Source organism: Elephas maximus, chromosome 17 (genome assembly GCF_024166365.1).
Source record: "Elephas maximus indicus isolate mEleMax1 chromosome 17, mEleMax1 primary haplotype, whole genome shotgun sequence".
NCBI lineage: Eukaryota > Metazoa > Chordata > Mammalia > Proboscidea > Elephantidae > Elephas > Elephas maximus.
Window position 1 is genome coordinate 23,865,418 of NC_064835.1, and position 16,270 is coordinate 23,881,687.

The 16,270-nt window shown below is 37.7% G+C and overlaps 1 protein-coding gene across 1 annotated transcript; it reads left to right on the forward strand.

The window, feature by feature from the left end:
- Positions 1 to 14,062: 14,062 nt before the first annotated feature.
- LOC126061098 (putative olfactory receptor 8G3) lies at positions 14,063 to 14,998 on the forward strand. Its single transcript, XM_049857446.1, has one exon. The coding sequence runs from the start codon at positions 14,063 to 14,065 to the stop codon at positions 14,996 to 14,998; it is 936 nt and encodes a 311-aa protein (XP_049713403.1).
- The last annotated feature ends 1,272 nt before the right edge of the window (positions 14,999 to 16,270 follow it).

Here is a 16,270-nt window from a genome sequence, read left to right on the forward strand (position 1 = left end):
TTTTTTTCCCTTCAAGGCTTTTATATGTCATCCCATTGCCTTCTTGCTTTCATGATTTCTGCTGAGAAATCCTAGAGTTTATTTTTATTGGTTCTCCTTTGTAGATGACTCTTAATTTATCCCTAGCCATTCTCAAATTTCTTTACTTGCCTTTGGTTTTGGCAAGTTTGGTTATGATATGTCTTAGTGAATTTCTTTTGAGAGGTCTATCCTGTATGGTGTTCATTGAGCTTCTTAGATAGATATCTTCCTGTGTTTGATGATATTAGGGAAGTTTTCTGCCAGCAAATCTTCAACAATTCTGTCTGTGTTTTCTGTTATCCTTCTACCTGTTCCAGTACTCTGACCACTCATAAATTTTTCCTCTTGATAGTATCCATCATTATTCATAGACTTTTTCTTTTTTTTAATTAATTTTTCTGGTTTTTCCTCAAACAAATTGTTGTCAAGAGATTTATCTTCAACCTCTAAGTCTGACTTTCATTGGCTTAATTCTATTCCAATGATATTTTATTGTGTTGTTTAATACTGAAATTTTATTGTTAGTGTTTTGGAATCCTAGTTGCTGTTTTTGTATAGTTTCTAGCAGCCTCTTCTTTTGTCATTTGTTTGTGTAGTGTTTTCCTGAATTCTTCTATTGGTCTGTGTGTTCCTTTTTGATGCCCCGGAGAGCTCTGTATTTTAATCTTTTGAATTATTTATCAGGTAGTTCCATTGCCTTATCTTCCTCTGGAAGTGTTCCTGGTTCTTTATTTTGGTCATTTACTAGAGCCATCTTGTCCTGCTTGTTTGTGTGATTTTATATTGACTTTTGTTTCCAAGGCATCAATAAGTTATTATGTTCATTTACTATATTTTTGTTTTGTTCTGTTTTGATATGTCCTATAGGCTAGGCATGCATGTTACTTTGGTCATTGGCATCATTGAAGTCTCATCTCTTGTCTCCATGTGGTCAGACCAACTACGAGGTGTGTGAAACCTGGAGTCTGTTCACTGTTCTTAGTGGGTATTGAAGATGTAGGTGAAGATTTTTGGTGAGATGATGAATTTGACCTGCTGGTCACCTGGCAAAGAACACCAGAATGTTCTCCATGATCATTGGGTTGGGTGTTATGTGTGTGCCCTGCTGCTTACTGGTTGGTTGGGACCCAGGTGCCCTGTTCATCAGTCACTGAGTGTGTGGTGTGGAGACTTTAAGCTACAGTCCTGGGTAGGCAGAGATGTATAGTTGTGTTTGGAGCAGGCACAGGTCTTTGGCTGCAATGGAAGAATGATGGGGAGGGGGCAAGGCAGGGAGCTATCAGCTGCCTCCAGGTGCATGGATAAAGGGCATGCCCCTGTCCACTAGAGCATGTAGTGGGGGTATATTGCAGCCCATCCTTGTGCCTCCAGAGCCACCGGATGGAGGTTTTAGGAACCACCATGAATTCTCAGGGCTCTGTTGTGGGCAGATAGATGGAGTGGGTGATACCACCAGCCCTCAGGCCCCCAATGTGGGTAGATGAACCCTCTTCTTAGGGGGAGGGCTGGTGTCAAATATTATAAATCTGCAGCACCCCTTTGGCAGCTGCAGGAGAAAATGGGCTTCATGTGAATGCTCTGCCCATTTTGTACTAATGGAGTGTCACATCGGCCCTAAAGACACTGGGGTGGGTGATTGATAGGGGTGAAGGTCATTGCAAGTCCATGGACCCCCTAAACCAATGACTGGTCAAAGAAGAAGGTGCATCTGGACCCAGATGTTAGTTCCTGGTATACAGGTCATGGCAGTGTTGGGCATGGTAGTGTTGAATGTCCTGGGACTGGTGTCAGAGCAGGGAGGGGGATGGATGAGAATAGAGTGCTCCTTGGTGGGGAGTGTGGGTGGGGGGAAGGATTATGATGCACAGATGGAGGTTTGGGAGCTTTCACTTAACTTTTGCAGGTCTGGTGCCACTTGTATTTAGGTATGGAGGTGTGTGCAGTTTTATCACTGTTTGGCTGCATGAGATGGGGTGGGTTTCACCTTGGGATATTGCCGCTTGCCTCAACTTGTGTGCACTGTGCAGATTCAGCTAGAAGGACACCAGCAATCTTACAATTCATAATTCCCTGTTTCTGCTGTTTTGAATTGTTTCTCCTTTTATATGTCACACAGTCTGAATCATCAGAGTTCTCTATTATGATTAAGATCCCTAGATTGTCACATATATCCAATTCACTTGTTTTTTCTGGCGTTGTTATAACATGGGTGACACAAAGCATCTGAGGATTCCTCCATCTTGGCCCCATCACCAAGACTGTTAAATTCTTGAGAACAGAAATTGTGTTTTGAATTATATCATATTTATTGGTCTATAGTTATGTAATTGTTGTACCAGAGAGTCAGTTCTGACTCATGTGACCCTATAGGAGAGAATAGAGCTGCCTCATATGCTTTTTTAGGCTATAATCATTACATAATGGGGTCACAAGAATTTTTATCACTCAGAGTGTCTGGTGGGTTCAAACTGCTGACCTTTCAGTTGGCAGCCTAGCACTTTACCTGTTGTGCCACCAAGGCTCCTTATATGATTATTGATAAGCAAAATTTTCCACAGGACTTATGGATTATTCTGTACAAAGCTTTCTCCCCTCTCACTCCAATCTGCAAAAATGACTTTAAACAGATTAAATCCTGCATCTTTCAGTAATTAAAACATTTAAGATAAACTCAATTAAGTAAATTATTACAATTATTGTGTTAATTAATTAATTATTATATGAAAATGATATAGAAGTTCATAAATATTTTGAATAAATATTTAAAAATATAAGTTTTAGACCCAACAATGTGATTCAGTCTTTAAAGGGAATTAAAATAATCTCTATAATGCATATATTTCTGGTTTTTAAAACAATTCCCTTTTACTTTTGGAAGAAAAAAGGCATTTTCTCTCCATATTAGGCTTTTTAGGAACTCAATGCAATATCTGCAAGATGCTTTCATTCAGCCCCCAAATTAAAGTATTTCAAGTATTACTGTTTTATAAGTACATCATGATATTTAAATACTGTTAGTAAAGATCATTCAGAAAAAAAAAAAAAAACTTTTAAAATCTTACATCTTATTTTTCCTTGTGGGAGGTCATTTTAGAAAATATATTTCACCTGTGTCTTCAACATGTCCTGAAATTTTGAATTTTTAAAAATTTAAGGAGGCAGAGCCAAGATGGCAGAACAGACAGACTCTTTTGGCGAGTGCTCTTTACGACAAAGACCCCAAAAAAACAAGTGAAACGAGTAAATTTATGACAAGCTAGGAGCTCTGAGCATAAAAGGCAAGCTTAGAAAATGAACAGAGGGGCAGGAGGAAGAAGAGACAATTCAGAAGTGGAGAGGAGTTACTGGACATGAATCGTGGGGAACCCTCAAGTACCATTCCCGGAGTGGTGGCAGCAGGCTGGTACAAGCGTTCGGCCTCAGTTTCCTCAGGGAGAGGCAGCCAGCCACAGAGCCTACTCACACTTCCAGAACCAGAGAAGAATGGCAGTTTTGGCAAAAGCTAAGTACTTGGGTATATTTTACTGTGCCCCCCAACCCCCAAGCCGGCTTCAGTAACTGAACTCCCTGGGCCTGACATAGACCCTTTTGAGTGCCTACAGCCATCCTCCCAGCCTTGGAGAAGGAAAAAATTTGCAATTAGGGGAAAAGATAATTTGCCAGCTCCAACCCGGGGGAGCTCAGGACAGAAGCAGCTCCTGTTTAGGCATAAAGAGTCCATGGACTTTGAGCACCTTTCCCCTCTGTATGGACCTCTGTGGACCTATTTCAGGAGAATAGGCCCTTGTTGGCAGACTCTAACCATTTCAGCTGTGTGGTGGAGAGGTAGGTGTTTGATGTTTGACATTGCTTTGCCTATTAAACAGGATCCTCACCTACCCACATCAGGGACCTAAGTACTGGTAGATCCACTCAGGTCACCCAGCCACCCGTGACAGGGGTCCAAGGACAACTGGTACCACCCAGTCCTTACAACCGAAAACATTGGGTGCCCATGGTCCGTCTGCAGAACCCCCCCACCTGCATGCTCTAGACAACAGGGATGTGCTTTCCTCAGAGACATTCGGGGGTTGGTTCTCAGCTCCCTGCCTTGTTCAGAGCATGACCCCCTGCAGCAATCAGATACCAGTACATACACCAATCACCACAGTCCCTCTAAGGCTGTAGGACAGAGACTGTACCACAGATTTGATGATCAGCTACCTGGACACCTGAGCTGAGTTCATACAAGAAAAGTGAATGGACTCCTAGACTGATATAACTGATAACAGCTCTAGCCATCTGGGCACAGGACTTCAGAGATCCAAAGACAAAAATAATCAAGCTAGCTCGCTCAAGCAACTCATCTGGGCATATCAAAATAAAAACAAAGCAAGAAGCTACAACACAGTAATCAAGCATAAACTAATACAATAACTTATAGATGGCTTGGAGACAACAGTCAATATCAAGTCACATAAAGAAACAGACCTCAACAAGCACTCAAAACACAGAATCAAAGGATCTTCTAGATGAAACTGCATTCCTGGAATTACCAGAGGCAGAATACAAAAGATTAATATACAGAACCCTTCAAGATATCAGGAAGGAAATGAGGAAATACGTAGAACAGTTCAAGGAACACACAGATAAAGCAATTGAAGAAATTAGAAAGATTATTCAGGAATATAATGAAAAATTTAATAAGCTGGAAAAATACATAGCCAGACCACAATCAGAAATTCAGAAGATTAACAATAAAAATACAGAAGTGGACAAATCAATAGAAAGTCAGAGGAGCAGAATTGAGCAAGTAGAAGCTAGAATTTCTGAACTTGAAGATAAATCACTTGGCACTAATATATTTGAAGAAAAATCAGATAAAAGAATTTTAAAAAATGAAGAAAACTTAAGAATCGTGTGGGACTCTATCAAGAGAAATAACCTATGAGTGATTGGAGTACCAGAACAGGGAGGGGTAGCAGAAAATACAGACAGAATTGTTGAAGATTTGTTGGCAGAAAACTTCCCGGATATTATGAAAGATGAGAAGATATCTATCCAAGATATTCATCGAACTCCACATAAGGTAGATGTTAAAAGAAAGTCACCAAAACATATTATAATTAAACTTACCAAAACCAAAGATAAAGAGAGAATTTTAAAAGCAGCAATGGATAAATGAAAAGTCAATACAAAAGAGAGCCAATAGAAATAAGCTCGAACTACTCGACAGAAACCATGCAGGCAAGAAAGCAATGGGATGACTTATTTAAAAAATTGAAGGGAAAAATAGCCAGTCAAGAATCATATATGTAACAAAACTGTCTCTTAAATATGAAGGTGAAATTAGGACACTTCCTGACAAAGAGAAGTTTAGGGAATTTGTAAAAACCTAACCAAAATTACAAGAAATACTAAGGAGTTTTTGGTTAGAAAATCAATAATATCAGGCATCAACCCAAGACTAGAACAATGGGCAGAGCAATCAGAAGTCAACCCAGACATGGAAATCGAAAAAACAAAACAAGATTTAAAAAAAAAAAAAAAGGTCAAAACAGGGAAACAGAGATGTTATTGTATAAAGGAAGACAACATTAAAACAATAAAGAGGGACTAAGAAATGTAATCGTAGATCTTCCATGTGGAGAGGAAGATACGGCGATACAAAGAAATAAAATTAGGTTTAAATTTAGACATATAGGGGTAAATAACAAGGTAATCACAAAGGAGATAAACTATCCTACTCATCAAAATAAAATACAAGAAAATAATAGAGACTCAGCAGAAACAAAATCAACAACAGTGAATATGAGGAAAGGACAATATATAAAGATAATCTACTCAGCACATAAAATTAAGTGGGAAAAAGAAACTGTCAACAACACACAAAAAAAGACATCAAAATGATAGCACTAAATTTGTGCCTATCCATAATTGCCCTGAATGTAAATGGACTAAATGCACCAACAGAGACAGAGAGTGGCAGAATGGATTAAAAAAAAGATCTGTCTATATGCTGCCTACAAGAGACACACCTTAGACTTAGAGATACAAACAAACTAAAACTCAAAGGATGGAAAAAATATATATGAAGCAAAAATCAAAAAAGAGAAGGAATGGCAATGTTAATTTCTGACAAAATAGACTTTAAAGTTAAATCCATCATAAAGGATAAGAAAGGACACTATATAATGATTAAAGAGACAATATACCAAGAAGATATAACCATATTAATTATTCATGGACTCAATGACAGGTCTTCGAGATAGGCAAAACAAACTCTATCAGCACTGAAAAGTGAGATAGACAGCTCCACAATAATAGTAGAAACCTTCAACACATGGATTTCGGAGAAGGACAGGATATCCAGAAAGAAGCTCAATAAAGACGCAGAAGATCTAAATGCCACAATCAACCAACTTGACCTTGTAGACATATACACAACACTCCACCCAACAGCAACCAAGTATACTTTCTTTTCTAATGCACACGGAACATTCTGTAGAATAGACTACTTATTAGGTCATAAAGCAAGCCTTAGCAGAATCAAAAACATTGAAATATTATAAAGCATCTTCTCTGACCATAAGGCCATAAAAGTGGAAATCAATAACAGAAAAAGCAGGGAAAAGAAATCAAACACTTGGAAACTGAACAATACCCTATTTAAAAAAGACTGGATTAGAGAAGACATTAAGGATGGAATAAAGAAATTCATAGAATCCAAAGACAATGAAAACCCTTTCTATCAGAACCTTTGGGACACAGCGAAAGCAGTGCTTAGAGGTCAATTTATATCAGTACACACATCCAAGCAGAAGAAAGGGCCAAAATCAAAGAATTCTCCCCACAACTTGAACAAATAGAAAGAGAGCAACAAAAGAACCCTCAGGCACCGGAAGAAAGCAAATAATAAAAATAAGAGCAGAACTAAATGAAATAGCAGAAAAACAATTGAAAGAATTAACAAAGCCAAAAGCTGGTTCTTTGAAAAAATCCACAAAATTGATAAACCATTGTCCAACCTGACAAAAGAAAAACAGGAGAGGAAGCAAATAACCCAAATAAAAAATGAGATGGGAGATACTACATCAGACCCAACTGAAATTAAAAGAACCTTATCAGATTACTATGAAATTTGTACTCAAATTTGAAAACCTAGAAGAAATCGATGAATTCCTAGAAACACACTACCACCTAAGCTAACACAATCAGAGGTAGAACAACTAAACAGATCCATAAGAAAAGAAGTGATTGAAAAGGTAATCAAAAAACTCCCAACAGAAAAAAAAAGCCCTGCCCCAGAGGGCTTCACTACAGAGTTCTATCAAACTTTCATGGATGAGTTAACACGACTACTACTAAAGGTATTTCAGAGCATAGAAAAGGATGGAGACCAGGTAAAGACACCATAAAAAATAGAAAATTACAGACCTATACCCCTCATGAACATAGAAGCAAAAATCCTCAACAAACTTCTACCCAATAGAATTCAACAACATATCAAAAAAATAATTCATACCGGGTATGCAGGGATGGTTCAAAATTAGAAAAACAGTTAATGTAACCCATCGCTTAAATAAATCAAAAGACAAGAATCATATGACTTTATCAATTGATGCAGAAAAGGCATTTGACAAAGTTCAACACCCATTCATGATAAAGAGTCTCAGAAAAATATGAACAGAAGGAAAATTCTTCAACATAATAAAGGGCATTTATACAAAGCCAACAGCCAACATCATCCTAAATGGAGAGAGCCTGAAAGCATTCCCTTGAGATCGGTAACCATATAAGGATGCCGATCTTTATCACCGCTCTTATTCAACATTGTGCTGAAGGTCCTGCCAGAAAAATAGGCTAAATAAAGAAATAAAGCCCATCTGGATTGGCAAGGAAGAAGTAAAATTATCTCTATTTGCAGACGACATGATCTTATACACAGAAAACCCTAAGGAATCCTCCAGAAAACTACTGAAACTAATAGAAGAGTTCAGCACAGTATCGGGATATAAGATAAACTTAAAATAAATCAGTTGGATTCCTCTACACCAACAAAAAGAACATCAAAGAGGAAATCGCCAAATAGATACCATTTACAGTAGCCCCCAAGAAGATAAAATACTTAGGAATAAATCTTACCAGAGATGTAAAAGACTTATACAAAGAAAACTACAATACGCTTCTGTAAGAAACCAACAGAGACTTACATAAGTGGAAAATATTCCTTGCTCATGGATAGAAGACTTGACATTATAAAAATGTCAGTCCTACCAAAAGTGATCTGTAGATTTAATGCAATTCAGATCCATATTCCAACGACGTTCTTTAATGAGATGGAGAAATATATAAATCACCAACTTCATATGGAAGGGAAAGAGGCCCCAGATGAATAAAGCATTGCTGAAAAAAAAGAACAAAGTGGGAGGCCTTACTCTACCTGATTTTAGAACCTTTTATACCACCACAGTAGTCAAAACAGCCTGGTACTGGTACAACAACAGACACATAGACCAATGGAACAGAATTGAGAATCCCAGACATAAATCCATCCACATATGAGTAGTTGATATTTGACAAAGACCACAAAACAGTTAAATGGGAAAAGACAGTCTTTTTAACAAATGGTGCTGGCGTAACTGGATATCCACCTGCAAAAAAATGAAACAAGACCTATACCTTACTTCATGCACAAGAACGAACTCACAATGGATCAAAGAACTAAATATAAAATCATAATGTTAAAGATCATGGAAGAAAAAATAGGGAGAACGTTAAATGGCATAAACAGTATACAAAACATTACTAACAATGCAGAAGAAAAACTAGATAACTGGGAGCTCCTAAAAATCAAACACCTATGCTCATCCAAAGACTTCACCAAAAGAGTAAAAAGGTTACCTACAGACTGGCAAAAAGTTTTTAGCTGTGACATCTCAGATCAGCACCTGATCTCTAAAATCTACATGATACTGCAAAAACTCAAGTATAAAAAGACAAATAACCTAATTAAAAAACAGGCAAAAGATATGAACAGACACTTCACAAAAGAAGACATCAGGTACCTAACAGAACATGAGGAAATGCTCACGATCATTAGCCATTAGAGAAATGCAAATCAAAACTACAAAGAGATTTCATGTCACTCCAACAAGGCTAGCATTAATCCAAAAAACACAAAACAATAAATGCTGGAGAGGCCGTGGAGAGGTTGGAACACTTATACACTGCTGGTGGAATGTAAAATGGTACAACCACTTTGGAAATCGACTTGGTGCTTCCTTAAAAAGCTAGAAATAGAACTACCATAAGATCCAGCAATCCCACTCCTTGGAATACATCCTAGAGAAATAAGAGCCTTTACATGAACAGATATATGTACACCCATGTTCACTGCAGCACTGTTTACAATCACAAAAAGATGGACGCAACCAAGGTGCCCATCAACAGATGAATGGATAAATGAATTATGGTATATTCACACAATGGAATACACGATAACAAATAGTGATGAATCTGTGAAACATTTCATAACATAGAGGAATCTCGAAGGCATTATGCTGTGTGAAATTAGTCAGTTGCAAAAGGACAAATATTGTGTAAGACCACTATTATAAGAACTCAAGAAATAGTTTAAACAGAGAAGAAATATTCCTTGATGGTTACGAGATGGGGGAGAGAGGGAGTGTGGGAGACGGGTTTTCACTAATTAGATAGTAGATAAGAACTACTTTAGGTGAAGGGAAAGATAACACACAATACAGGTGAGGTCAGCACCACTGGACTAAACCAAAAGCAAAGAAGCTTTCTGAATAAACTGAATCCTTTGAAGTCCAGTGTAGCAGGGGCGGGGCTTTGGGGACCATGGTTTCAGGGGACATCTAAGTCAATTGGCATAAAAAAATCTATTAAGAAAACATTCTGCATCCCACCTTGGAGAGGGACGTCTGGGGTCTTAAGCACTAGCAAGCAGCAATCTATGATGCATCAATTGGTCTCAACCCACTTGCATCAAACAAGAATGAAGAACACCAAGGACAGAAGGTAATTATGAGCCCAAGAGACAGAAAGGGCCACATAAACCAGAGACTACATCTGACAGAGACCAGAAGAGCCGGATGGTGCCTGGCTACAACTGATGACTGCCCTGACAGGGAACACAACAGAGAACCCCTGAGGGAGCAGGAGAGCAGTGGGATGCAGATCCCAAATTCTCATAAAAAGAACAGACTTAACGGTCTGGCTGAGACTAGAAGTACTCCAGTAGTCATGGCCCCAGACCTTCTGTTGGCCCAGGACAGGAACCATTCCCAGAGCTACCTCTTCAAACATGGGTTGGACTGGACAATGGGATGGAGAGGGATGTTGGTGAGGAGTGAGCTTCTTGGATCAGGTGGACACTTGAGACTATGTTGGCATCTCCTCCCTTGAGGGGACATAAGAGGGTAGAGGGCATTAGAGGCTGGCTAATTGGACACGAAAAGAGGGAGTAGAGGGAGTAAGCGGGCTGTCTCATTAGGGGGAGAGCAATTGGGTGTATGTAGCAAAGTGTATATGGGTTTTTATGTGAGAGACTGACTTGATTTGTAAACTTTCCGTTAAAGCACAATAAAAATTAAAAAAAAAAAGTTACAGCCTTGGAAACCCCATGGAGCAGTTTTACTCTGTCTTATGAGTCAGAATTGACTCTATGGCAGTGGGTTTGATTTTTTGGTTACCCAGGCGATGCTGTTCTGCTGGTCCATGGGCCAGACTTTGAGAACCACTAGACTAGTTGCTGCATGCTGAGGGCAATACAGGTAGTCCCCGACTTACTACGTATTCAAGTTAGGAGGAACCACACTTATGACCATCTCTTTTTTTTTTTGTATATCTTATCATTAGTAATGTGTACTACATACAATATTAGTTTATCTGTAAGTTTATATGTAATATATATACATATGTATATATATGTATGTATATGTACATATATAATATATATTTAAGTTTACATGTAATGTTTTCAACCCCCAAATACGAATAAGGATCGGATTTATAAAGATACTGATAATGAAAGGCAATAATAATGAAAGCTTAAAAAAATTTTTAAATAGCTTAGCATGAAGCCCACTGGAGCTCTAACAATATACGTTACATCTTCGTTTGAAATCTACTATGAAACAAGAGCAATAAATTACACTTGTGTGAGAATGTTAAATATTTGACAGACAACAGGGAAAGGGGAAAACTCTAATTGTTTCTTTTCCCAAGAGCTGATACCTGTGAGATATGAACCTTGTGGGAGGTCATTATGACTGTTTATAATCAGACTCTTAGCATCCATACTGAGAGTATAAATAATTCCTGTCATATCAGTCAACAAATGCGGAGTTAGATGGCCTTGGGCATCAGCATCATAAGAGATCGAGACCAATGACTCAGAATAAATGTCAAAGGAGATTTTTAGGTTAAGCCTCATTCAACATCAAAGAGTACTGCAAGGTTAGTATTCAGAACTACCCACCATGATCATCGGAATCATTTTCTCCTCCAGAACTATGGAGGAGAAAAAGGTACAGCACTGAACTCTTTAGGAACTGTGCAATACTTGCTAGGAAATGAAAGAAGAAATTATAATAAAAGCAATTTGTTCTTAGATGATACAAATCTTTGAATGATGTAAAATTTGGTCTGAAATTTATTTATAGACCATGGAGAATACTGATGACTTTTAAGAGTTTAATATTCAGTAAAGTAATTGTGAATCTCTGTATTATTATGTGTATTCATGTATAAAGGATGGACAGGAAATAGATGCTAAGAAAATAAATTATGGCCATCATTATGAAAATGAAAATATTGGGCAAATGAAAGATATTTTAGAGAGAAACTCAATAGATTGTGATTAAAACCACACTAATATTTATGAATTCTTGCCAAAAGCCAATAACTGTACTAAACATCTTCCAGATGTCCTTTTAATTTTCACATCACTACCCCAAGAGAAAGATATTAATATCTCTGTTCTTTTTTAAGAGGCTTGGAGAGTGAAAGTAATTTGCCCAAGGTCATACAGCAAGTATGTGATTGACCTGAGATTTGAATACAAGACTGTCTAACAATATCAGTGCTCATTAAATCATAAAATTATGAAATGCTGGAATTGAAAGAGGTACTGAAAATGATATATCCAATGCTCCAACCAGTGCTTTTGTCCTGGAACAATATATATGCTTAGTGGTTATTCAGGCTGTGCTTGAACAGGTCTAATTGTGAGTACATAGCTGCACATTAAGGCAGCTGATTTCAATTCTGGATATGTCTGAGTGCTAAAATATTCTTATTTTTTGTAAAACAAAGTATGTCTCTCCATGATCTCCAGCAGTTAGTTTTACCTCAGTCTTGGAGACATATAACAAAAGTCCAAAAAACCCATTGTTGTCAAGTTGATTCTGACTGCTAGTGACCCTATAGAACAGAGTAGAACTGCCCATAGGTTTTCCAAGGTTGTAATCTGTGCAGAGCAAACTGCCACATCTTTCTCCCATGAAGTGGCTCGTGGGTTCGAACCACAAACCTTTCGGTTAGCAATGGAGCTCTTAACTACTGTGCCACCAAAAAAATCAAATGAAACTCACTGCCATCAAGTCAATTCCTACTCATATCAACCCTACAGAACACAGTAGAACTGCCCCATAGGTTTTCCAAGGAACAGCTGGTGGATTTGAAGCGCCCACCTTTTGGTTAGCAGGTGAGCTCTTAACCACTGTGCCACCAGGGCTCCTTTAAAAAGAGTTCAACACCTCTTAAACACGCAACATTTTAAACATTTGAAGATAACTATCGAATGCTACTTTTATTTTTGTTTTATTTTGCTTGTTATATATCCCCAGTTCTTTCAGCTATCCTTCAAAATAGAGGTTTCTAAATATTTTTCTTGAAATCGGCCAGTTTCTCTATATTTCATGTATTATATCCCAGCTGAACACAACGATTGAGTTTTTACTTGAGTCTTAGTTAAGGCCATGAATTTCTGTTTTTTTTTCAAATGTAGACTAAAGATATGTGTCTTTGTAAAGATCTGCATCACACTGTTGACTAGTATTGCCTTAGAATGAAATCCATAAGTGCATGTTGCAAATGCTGTACTAATTCACATCTCAACTCTTAACATCTTTAGCAAACACACATAGAATATATGATTATAAAAACTGACGAGCACAGAAGACATATGTTTGTCTTCCAAAGTCCTTCAGATGTTTTAGTAATATGCATAGTCTTCTCATCTCTGCTACCTCAGCCATGAAGTCAAAATAAAGTAGTAGACCAATCATAGCTACTGCTCCCCAGGCCACAGTGGTGGAATATATGACTGAAATCTAGGTCATTATATTTACTCCTTAGGATTGTTCAATTAGAAACTGTAGAAGACAATGCCTCACTCTTGGTGAAGCTGTTGAGATATAAGTGTGGGATCAACTGGCAGTTATGTCCCTGCATTGTAGTCTGTGTGAATGAAGCTGGGACAAAGAGCCACAAAGTCTCAAGATGAAAAGGTCTTTGTAGCTTTCCAGTCCTTCAGCTATTTTGAATTAGGATTCTAGTAAGAAAAATAACTCAGACTAGTAGTTTTTGGTATTAGTAATTTTCACAGATTTATGAACATGTTCACTGCTTTTCTTTATTCTGAAAAATGTAAATATTAGCCTTTTAATATGTATGACATTAAGGTATACATATTGAATGTGGGACCAAAAAAAAAAAAAAAATCTTGAGAAGAAACCATTTCTTCTGACCAAAAAAATCCACAAATTTGTGTTTTTCTCTTAAAAATGTATAAAATAATTTATAAGTTCCTTGAAGTCTATAGTTCCTCCTGTGGTCAACCTTAATCACTGGATTTTCGAGAGGCTCAAGAGATCTCTGAAGTATTATATCTCTTCTGATGAGGGAGAAAATAAGGATCTCCACAGAATCACTTTCTCCCCTCTACACACATACACACATACATACACTCACACACACACACGCAAACAGCAAAATTATTTTCTCTTTTTTAGAAACTGCTGAGACAGTAATGGACCATAGAAATCATTCCTCAGTAACTGAGTTCATCCTCTTTGGGCTAACAGAACATCCTGAACTCCAGCTGCCCCTCTTCTTCCTCTTCCTAGGAATCTATGTGGTCACAGTGGTTGGGAATCTGGGCATGATCATGGTGGTTGGACTCAGTTCTCACCTGCACACCCCCATGTACTATTTCCTCAGCAGTTTGTCCTTCATTGATCTCTGCCAGTCCACTGTCATTACCCCCAAATTGCTGGTAAACTTTGCGGCAGAAAAGAACTTTATCTCCTACCCTCAATGTATGACTCAGCTCTATTTCTTTATTATTTTTGCTATTGCAGAGTGTCACATGCTGGCTGCGATGGCATATGACCGCTATGTTGCCATCTGTAATCCCTTGTTTTATAATGTTATCATGTCTTATCACGTCTGCTTCTGGCTCACAGCAGAAGTGTATATTTTGGGGACAACTGGGTCTACAATTCATACAGGCTTTATGTTGAAACTCTTTTTCTGCAAGACCAATGTGGTTAACCATTATTTCTGTGATCTCTTTCCACTCCTGGAGCTATCCTGCTCCAGCATCTATATCAATGAATTATTGGTTCTGTGTCTGAGTGCATTTAATATATTGACTCCTGCCTTAGCCATCCTTGCCTCCTACATCTTCATCATTAACAGCATTCTCCATATTCGCTCTACTGAGGCCAGGTCCAAAGCCTTCAGTACATGCAGCTCCCACATCTTGGCTGTTACAATTTTCTATGGCTCTGCAGCATTCATGTACCTGCAGCCATCAAATGTCAGCTCCATGGACCAAGGCAAAGTGTCTTCTGTTTTCTATAATATTGTCGTGCCCATGCTGAACCCCATGATCTACAGTCTGAGGAATAAGGATGTCAAATTTGCCCTCAAGAAAATTCTAGAAAGTAGAGCATATGCATGAATAGAATCAATGCTATCATGTCCTGTCAGAAACACATCTTTGGTTTGCTGATATTTATAATTTGTTCAGTTAATTCTTGAAGTGTACAGGTTCATTGACACCTCTTTCCCACTTATACTACATATCCAAAACTTCCCTTCAGACCACCTCTTCCTTAAAGCCTATGTTACACTGACTTTAACAGAGAGAAATATGGAGAATAAAATCAAAGGCTGTTTAGAATTACAGGAACTATAATTTCATTTTCTAATATTAATACAGCCAAACAAACAAAAAAAAAGTATAATGAGAGTAACGCATATTATTGAGATATTACAAATCGTCAAACCTGGTACCAAACACCTTAAGTGCATCACTTTATTTAATATTTACAGTATTCCCCCAGGGCAAATGCTAGTAGTATTCCTCTCTGAAAGGTGAAGAAATTGAATCTTAGAGTATTTGCAACACCTGTCTTGAGTCTCAAACAATTAGCTATTAAACCTGGAAACAAACCTGAGTAGTCTGACTCCAAGATTCTTGATTTCACTTCAAGTGCTACTCAGACCAAGGTAACTGTAGGAGGTCTAAGGACTCCCTAAGGATTCTCTACACCAAGCATCGCTAGCTCTCTGTATGACTGTGCTGTTGTCCTCTCAATATACTGCATTAAAATTTCACATTTTTTGACATAATAATAAGAATAAAAACCATTCAGATCTGTGCTGATCAAAGCAAAATGGAGCATAACAAGGAACTTCATTATGGAAACTCCAATTATTATACATGATATCACCAATTTGTATAAAAGCAGACGAAGTAAGACTGTTTTATCTTTGTACTGGTAGGTAGTGTTGTGGTTGTTTATGAGTCAGCTGCTCATAAAAGCCATGAATCCTGCTAAGTTGTACCACTTCCTTGCTGTTGATTTTCTTTTGCCCTATAATTTTCGAACAGTCACCTTTTCTTGTAAATTTACCTTGAAAACATTTCTTCTTTCCCTTCGTTTCATTGCTTTCTTGATTCAGGTTATTTAACATCTTTAACTGTGACCTTATATAAAAATTTACTCAATTGCCTTATATATTTCCCCAGTTCAAACTATCTTACTTATTCTTAAAAGATCAACATTCTTTGGATGCTTTTCTGTGTTATTCATCTGATGTAACAACTTGAATAGTTTACCAATTATTGTTCTTGTTCTTGTTGTTATGTGCCGTCAAGTTGCCATCCTTACAATCGTTTTTATGCTTGAGTTCATTGTTACAGCCACTTATAGGCCAATTATAGGAC